At 58.9% G+C, this 8,063-nt stretch overlaps 3 protein-coding genes across 3 annotated transcripts; all 3 read left to right on the top strand.

Moving 5' to 3' along the window:
- Positions 1 to 773: 773 nt before the first annotated feature.
- Positions 774 to 2,254, top strand: SDRG_10861 (hypothetical protein). The gene is made up of 5 exons (XM_008616875.1): positions 774 to 861; positions 905 to 1,380; positions 1,427 to 1,708; positions 1,757 to 1,938; positions 1,998 to 2,254. The coding sequence occupies exons 1-5, from the start codon at positions 849 to 851 to the stop codon at positions 2,176 to 2,178; spliced, it is 1,134 nt and encodes a 377-aa protein (XP_008615097.1). The 5' UTR covers positions 774 to 848; the 3' UTR covers positions 2,179 to 2,254.
- A 30-nt stretch (positions 2,255 to 2,284) lies between these two features.
- On the top strand, positions 2,285 to 3,958 carry SDRG_10860 (hypothetical protein). The gene is made up of 4 exons (XM_008616874.1): positions 2,285 to 2,570; positions 2,628 to 2,783; positions 2,837 to 2,977; positions 3,026 to 3,958. Exons 1-4 carry the CDS (start codon positions 2,304 to 2,306, stop codon positions 3,887 to 3,889), a joined length of 1,428 nt encoding a protein of 475 aa, XP_008615096.1. The 5' UTR covers positions 2,285 to 2,303; the 3' UTR covers positions 3,890 to 3,958.
- Positions 3,959 to 5,860: 1,902 nt separating this feature from the next.
- SDRG_10859 (hypothetical protein) lies at positions 5,861 to 7,750 on the top strand. The gene is made up of 7 exons (XM_008616873.1): positions 5,861 to 6,260; positions 6,305 to 6,676; positions 6,724 to 6,856; positions 6,901 to 7,005; positions 7,059 to 7,348; positions 7,392 to 7,476; positions 7,532 to 7,750. Exons 1-7 carry the CDS (start codon positions 5,883 to 5,885, stop codon positions 7,657 to 7,659), a joined length of 1,491 nt encoding a protein of 496 aa, XP_008615095.1. The 5' UTR covers positions 5,861 to 5,882; the 3' UTR covers positions 7,660 to 7,750.
- Positions 7,751 to 8,063: the final 313 nt, after the last annotated feature.

The raw sequence follows: 8,063 nt of genomic DNA, 5'->3' as shown, positions 1-8,063 counted from the left end.
GAAAAGGTACAGTACCACGAGCGGACGCATGTTGTCCACTGCGACACCCTTGACAGCGGCTGCATACGGTGTAGCGCTTCCGAAAGTCGCCGATTTTCGCGTTTTGCGTGCTTTCGTCAACACAAATACTGATTTTCATTGTGCTATACTCTGTCCAGGGAATGCAATCATCACATCGACGCAGAGCCGTCGGATAACATCATCTTTGTTCACGTACGAGGTTGTCTAGTAACTAAATATGGCATCATCAAGCCTTCATCAAAGCCCTTAAATTGGTACAAAACCGATTTTCGTATCCTTGATAGTGCATGAATGCACCACACCTCGCGCCAAGGTAGAGACATGGCCGTCACTAGCTGACGCTATCCAAGTCGTATCGCACTGCATACCGTGGTTAGCTACTGTGGCCCAACCGAAGTCGCTGCGAATCTGCGGCACGCTATTATTATTGCAGACTTCGAGCGTGATCACGCCAGGTGGGTAATTCCGACGCCAACGACATCACACACACATTCGTCGCGCACAAGAACGAGAGCGAAGCTTGTCGGTCCAAGGTCCAAGGTCCAAGGTCCGCGCGCCAGCGTTCAGCGACGACGGCGTGTCAAACGAGCAAATGAAAAAAACATTTTAGAATGTTGGTGTTGATGGCCAGCGGCGCGCGCGGGAAACGTTACGAAAACGAGTTGCGCGCCCGATTTGCCACGTGGCGGATGCATAGGCGGCTACAAATACCTACTTGTCGTATACGATGAGAATCGCAGTAATAGCTCCACGTCGAATGTTGGTGCCGCCTAGAATGACTGTCATTGCACCACTGGATCGGGGTCAGAGTGCAATTTTCGACGGGCATGACACCAGCAGGTAGCACCACCAGTCGTCGGCATGACTAACTAACTACGAGTAGCAACGATCCTCACCAGTGCGAGTACGACGATCATGGACGATGCATTCTTTGGCCGCGACGCCGCCTTGACGTCGCTCTTGCTTGACGACGCGTTCGCCCCAAGTGACGCGTTGGCCGACGACGCGTTCCTGACCGAGTGCTTCTTTCCCGCCAGCGACGACAAAGACCAGCACGACGAGTCGGCCAAAACGACGCTGCGACAGGCGCGCGACCGCCGCCACCGCGCCAAGCTCAAGTCCGAGCTCGACACGCTCCGGGAGACTGCCGCGTCGCTCACTGAGCGCCTCGAGGCGCTCCAGACGACGCAGCTGCATAAAGACGAGGCGTCGTCGGCGTGGCAGCAGCGCGCGCGCCGCCAAGCGACGCAGCTCCAGCGCTCGATCCAGGAAAACCACAAACTGCGCGAAGCCGTGACCGGTCAGCTCTCGATGGCCCACGCCTTTCAGCGCATCGTCGCCAAGCGCCCGCGCCACCCGGTAGCCTCGTCTCATGCATCCCTCGCCATGCTGACGCATTCGATAGGAGCTGCAAAGCGACAAGACTCTGCCGTTCTACAGCCTCACCGATGCACCATGTCGACGCACGAGCATCCGCGCGCTCGTGACGCGGGAAGTGTCGTCGCTCAACACGACGCTGCTGCGCTTTGGCCTCCTCGATGGTCCGATGCGCTGCGAGGCCGTCCGGCGCGATAGCATCTCCGGCGCCGTTGAGATCGTCTACAGTCGACCGGTTGCTCTCTCGGCCTCGGCGGCGGTCGCAGCGCTCTGGCAGCGCTTGTGCGGCAAGGCGGCGCCCGACTACACGGTACGCAACAACGAAACTAGTAATGGTCGTTATCTCACATGTGGTTAGGGTCTAGAAGAGGTGGGGGACGATCTGGGCTACGCGAAATACGCAGCATCCGTCTTTGAAAGCCGGCTCGCGCTCTTGCGCACTGCACTCGACGGCCATGACGTGCTGGTCTGGCGCTCGATCCTCGAAGACGACCGATTTCCCCTTGGCGACGACACGATTCACGACAACTCGAGCGGCTGGTAAACATATCTTTGATCGACTGGCGTCAACTTGGCTCATGGAACGTTGGATGGCGTAGGCTGCGGATTGAGAGCGTGACGGCCTCGACGTGTCATGTGACAGTGGTCGTGCACTCGCTCGCGCCGCCAAACGCAAGCGACTCGTCACATTTGCACCTCGCCCATGCGATCGAGACGCACCAAGTGCATCGTGTCGAGAGCTTCTTTGATGCGCTGCAGGTGTCCAGCGTGCTACTCTAGTCGTCGTTAGTTAGTTCATCTCCACGTCAAATCGCTGGCGTCAATATATATATAGTCGAATCGAGGGTTTCTTCGGATGATTGCGTGGGGAGCATAAATTTAGCTTTGCGACGCCTTGCGGGCCGATGGCGGTCGCATCGACGTACTCGGGCTGGGTCAAGGAGCTCGAGGCCTTCAAGCCTGCGACGAGCGACGACGAGGATGACGACGACGACGAGGATGACGACGACGACGAGGATGCCCGGGTCGAAGCGATCGCGGCCGAGTACGCGCGCCCCCGGCGGGGCGGGCACTCGTCGCAGCTCGACGAGATTAAGCAAGAAATGAAGCTTCTCAATTGGCACAAGCTCGCCAACGAAGCCGCGCTCAAGGCCGCGCTCATCAAGACCAAAGTACCGTCGCGGACGGCTAGCATGGTTGCTCAGCAACAACTCTCTCTCTCTCTCTAGAAACTCAAGCGCGAAGACTTGCGCGTGGCAGCGATCGTCGACGCCGACGAGCGACACGAGCGGCGGCAGCAGATCGAAGAAGAGGAAAACATGAAGCCGCTCGAGGTCACGACCGAGTTCATTCGACAGTACGAAGCCGACGAGCGCCGTGAAGAAGTACGTATTGTTTTATTGTCCATTCCCAGCAATGTTACGAAACATACCGGTAGATGCGCTTGGAAAACAAGGTGGCGCGACATATCAACTGCTTGCGCAAGCTCAAGGGCATGCTGGCCGAGCGAGAAGAGCTCCGTGCGCGCCATTTACGCTACCGCGACGGCCGCGCGGCGCTCGAGCGCAAGCTGGCGGGCGTATGACCGCGCCATCATAACTCTATGGTCAATCGTGTCGTTATCTAGGGAGGAAACCAAGAAGAAGACCAGCTTCGGGACCTCAGCCGGGGCCGAATAACGCCGCGGGCACTGGCGCTCAGCGGGTCCGACGACGTATCCAAAGCGCTCTCGAGCCTCGACAAGCTCGTCGAGCTCGAACGACGCATTGCTTGCCTCGAGCAAGACGACGACGCGCGGCCGTCGACCGCCGTGTCGGTGCTGCCGTCGAAACCGGCGCTCAAATTCGCAAAGACGTCGACGGGGCGGCCGACGGCGTACACGGTTCCGTCCAAAGCCAAGGCGAAAAAGAAGCCGCAGACGTTCTTGACGGCGGTGCCCGAGCCCAAGCCGCGCCAGCTCCAGCGCGCCGCCGAGCTCCGGCGCATGCCCGAGCGCGACCGGCAAAAAGCAACGCGGATGGACAAGGCGCAGGCCAGCGCCAAGGCCCAAACGCTCCAAAAAATCAAGATCGACCAGTGGGCGCAGAAGAAGAAGGCGGCTGCGACGACGCGCAAGGTCAACCATGTAAAAGCCAACATGCGTCCGACGCCCAAAGCCGCGCCCAAGACCAAAAACACACACATGGAGCAATTTCTACATCTGAAGAAGTCATTCGAGTCCAAGAAAGCAGCGCTCGCGGTGGCCAAGCCGACGCCGCCGCCCGTCGTCAAGCGACCGCCGCGCAAGAAGACGCCGTCGGTGGCGCCCGTGTCGACGCACCGACCAACGCCGCCGGTCAACGATCGCCTCTTGCCACTCATTCATGCTCGGACGGCAACCGCGCCCAAGCCGCGCCCCAAGCCGTCAGTGACCGAGTTGCCAAAGCTGCAATCCGGGAATGGTCTGCATTTGGAGCTCGGCATTCAAGGGTTTCGCAAGCAGCACAGATGATAGAGTAGTATGTACGACCTTGGTGATTTTCTTGCTAACGCTCACAAGACGATGTCCCTCGCTTGCAGTATGGTCGGCTCTCTTCTGGGACGAGGTTTTCTGGTTGATGGATGGGAGGGAACCTACGTAGTAGGAACTTTCGTAGAACAGACAGTGCAACGGCGAGTCCATCACCGTGACAGGGTCGGGCGATACTTCAGTTTGCCTTTTGCCTGCTACGACAACTGCACCATGCCAACGATGACGACGATGACGACGGACACGTGCGCCTGCCCCGACTGCCACTGCGACCCGTGCCTCTGCCGTGTGCTCGGCCACACGTGCGGTTGCCCTGTCTGCCGCTGCAACCCGTGTCTGTGCCCCGACCGCGTGGACGACTGAGTACGCCTAGTCCTTGTGGCGCTAAGAACCAGCAACACGAAACATGAACGACGTGTGCCTTGTACTAGACTTGTAGAGCATTGCTGGACGGGCCGAGCCTTAATTTGTGCCCACGCTTTCGCACACCAAGTGCGTCGCGCCGCTTTGGCCTGGCTCAACGAGGTTCGAAGACCGCTCTCATTGGCCGCGATAAGTAGCCCCTTGTGGCTGGCATAGTTTGAGCACGCGATTGTACCTCCAGACGGGCATTTGGTGATGCGGCTGTGGTAGTGCGGAGGTCAATGCGCCGTCCAAGGTGCGTGGCCGATGGCCCCTTCGCTGCTGCCGACGGCGCTCGCGCTGCTTGTGCACTGCGCTATCACGTCAGCCAGCGTGTATAAGACAGCGACGTTTGATCCGGATATCACTGCTGATGCGCTGCCCTTGACGCCGTGCATGGCGCTCTCGCGCAAGCAAGGCCTTCGCCATTCGTGGTGATTGGCAGCATGGCGGGTGGAGGGCCCTCTAGCAATGGCCGCAGCCATATCTCTGTCTACACCAACGAACAGTCTACACAACGACGTCCAGCTCGCGTTGCGGCCCCGCTTTGATTTGCGCAAACCTCGCCTTGATACCATGCGCCGATTGGTCGCTTCAAGTCACTTTAAGCCAATGGCAATGCGTGTATCCCGCATGTCACAGCGTTGAAGAACCGCCTTGACCTCTTCCTCGTCATCTAGCCGACTAGAATCGCGTATTGCAGTCCATCATTCGTGTTGCCGGTCCTTAGCGTCACTACTCAGTCGTCCACGCGGTCGGGGCACAGACACGGGTTGCAGCGGCAGACAGGGCAGCCGCACGTATGGCCGAGTACACGGCAGAGGCACGGGTCGCAGTGGCAGTCGGGGCAGGCGCACGTGTCCGTCGTCATCGTCGTCATCGTTGGCATGGTGCAGTTGTCGTAGCAGGCAAACGGCAGACTGAAGCGTCACGAGAGTCTCTCTTGTGATGGACTTGCCGTTGCGCAGCATTTTCTACGAAAATGCAAGGGACTCGACCACGGTGGTAGGCTGCGTAGTACATAGTCTCTCTGTGCTGCTTGCAATGCGAAGTTCCATTCTACGGCAAAGCAACCAGCGATAGATGCAAGGACGCTTGCTTGCAGAGAGCTCTGGACATGAGCTTCCGTCGAGCGAGCTAGGCTGTCGCGTCAACAACGGTCCGTGAGGATCGCTATGGGCTCACGGCTACTACACCACATGACATAGCCGTGCGCAGCGATGGCACGCTGCACGGACAGAGAGCTGTGTAAGCTTCAAGGCCACGCACCTCGCTATTACGATGGGTCGCTTCTTCACTTGTCAGCTCCGCGACAGCTGGCCGCGCCAACGAGCTATTGCCAAGCGATCGACACCGCGAGATACGTGAAAAGACATGCTTTGATAGACAGTTATGTACACTATGGGTTTATAACAGCAGTAGCTATTATACATGCATCTGCACCTGGCAGGCGGAGCAGCGAGGTTCACCTGAAGTTGCCACGTCGCTGCAGCCCAGATGGGTTTCATCCGGATACGATGGCCATGGTGTTGTGGGGATGCCACAAAAAATCTCGCAACAGCCGACCGACAGCATGTACAGCGCGTCGCAGCTCGTGGCGCTGGCGCTGGCCGCCGGTCTCTGCTGGGTCGCCGTCCTGTATGTGGACGAGCTCTCGGCGCTCGTGCCCTCGACGCCGACGACCTTCTCGGACGCCGAGCACGGCCTCTTCCTCGAGGCCATGGAGTTCCTGGGGACGCCGTTGCCGGCGCGCCACCGCAACCGCCTCGCATTCTGCTGCTCGGCCGACCTCGACGTCAGCGTTCGCGCCGTCGACCTCATGGCCAAGCTCACGCCCGCGATGACAAAGACCATTGCGGCCAAGCACCACGAGCGCATTGCCTCGACCAACGAGCTCCGAGAGAGCTTTGGGTACTACTTCTCCAAGGGCGCGGCAGCCGAACAGAGCATGGTAGCGCATTATCTACCTCTCATTCTCTACACGGATGTCCCTAGTCGTCGGCCGACGCCTTTCACGACGTCGTCCAGCTCGCCAAGAGCCTGCCTGGCGTCACGCAAGCGATCGGCGGCAACGCGGCGCAGATGGCGCAGCGCGCTGCGTACGAAGCCAGCGACGTGCTCCTTGGCGGCGCCGTTGGCGACGAGATGCGTGGCCACTTTCACAAGAACGTCCACGTTGTTGGCGCGGTCGACGAAGGCGGCCATGAAGACGTGCACCTCGTGCTCGAGTACGCCAAGAACGACGCCTTCCGCAACCTCCTTTCGCCGCGTGCGAACCGCTACTACCTCAACCACGACGTCTACAACGCGCAGCTCTCGGTCCTCGAAGAGTTTGCCGCGGCGCTGCCCTCGTTTGACGCCGACCTCGTATGCGATCGATCTGGCCTTGTCTGTGAATGTTGATGTGGCTCTAGGTGGTCATTGGCGGTCTCCAGCTGCTGGAAGTCGACACGAACGAAGCCCGCCGTGTGCAGCGTCTCCAAGCCTTGGCGAATGTGCTCCAAGCGGTCCCGACGTTGACCCATTACGAGTTTGCCGCCGCGTCCGGTAAGTATCGCTTTGCTCAAGTGCTAGGTTGAAGGAGTGTCTAGACTTTACCCTCTACGACGACACGGTCAAGCTCGTCTTGCCGCATGTCGACTCCGTTGGCTTTAACGAGCAAGAGCTCGCGATTCTGCACCATTTCATTGTCACAGGTACGTCATTGGATTGATGCTTTGGTCGGACGTGAACTCACAAAAACCTGTAGGCGATGAATTGGTCACGACGTCGTCGCGCCCGAGCGTCCAGACCGTCACGACGCAGCTCGGCGATGTGATCGACTATGCGGCGCGCACGAAGGCGGGGTCACCGCTCCACCGCCTCAGCCGGATCCATTTCCACACGCTTCAGTTCCACATTCTGTGCCACACGGAGGTTTGGGCGACGCCGACGGTTGCCCTCATGCAAAGCGCGCTCATGAGCTCCAAGCTGGCGTGCGGCGACCGCTCGCACGGCCCAATGAGCCAAGACATGACGCTCGAACCGTCCCTTGTCGAGGTATGGTTCACGTGGCAGCAAGCGTGTGATACCAATGGCGTAGGTGCTCTTACCGCGGTCGACGCCGCTGACCAAGGACGTTATGTGGGACATTGACCCGCGGTCGCCCATCAAGACGTGGACGCACGGTGCGTGTTGCATATGGATCGTATGGACGCGAAACGTATATGCTGGTGGATGTAGGCGCGTTCACGTGCCATATTGCGCCGATGCTGGCGTGCAAGAAGCCGGATCACACGTGCGGCCTTGGTGACAACATTTCGGGCACCGGTATGGCGTACCACGAGGCCACGGCGTGGACGACCAAGTAGACGCAGCCGCTGTTCGTGCTATAGTACTAACTACCATGTGCACGTCAAGGAATTCGTTGGCGTGGAAGCAAATACAAGTGTATCGAGGGTACAAAGGGGTAGGGTTTCAGCTGCTACGAATGGGGCGTCCTTGCAGGTGGTCGATGGAACCAACTTGGCGTACACCTTTGCACGCATATCCAAGACGATGAACTCTACCATATCCTTTGTCGGCTTGGCTTTTGGAAAATGGCAATGATCTCGAAATGGCAGCTTATGTGTCGTCGGTTGTACCCAAGAGTACATCAACTCACTGTCAATCAAGGACGACGCCGAGTGCCGCAGCGTCCTCAAACGATGCACCAGGCCATGAAATGTGGGTCGCAAGAATAAGAGGGCGAGTCTCCGCAGTCAGTTGACATGGG

The sequence above is a fragment of the Saprolegnia diclina genome (assembly GCF_000281045.1).
Source record: "Saprolegnia diclina VS20 unplaced genomic scaffold supercont1.37, whole genome shotgun sequence".
Classification (NCBI taxonomy): Eukaryota; Oomycota; class Saprolegniomycetes; order Saprolegniales; family Saprolegniaceae; genus Saprolegnia; species Saprolegnia diclina.
Note: the sequence above shows the minus strand (reverse complement) of the source record. Positions and strands in the feature narration are given on the sequence as shown.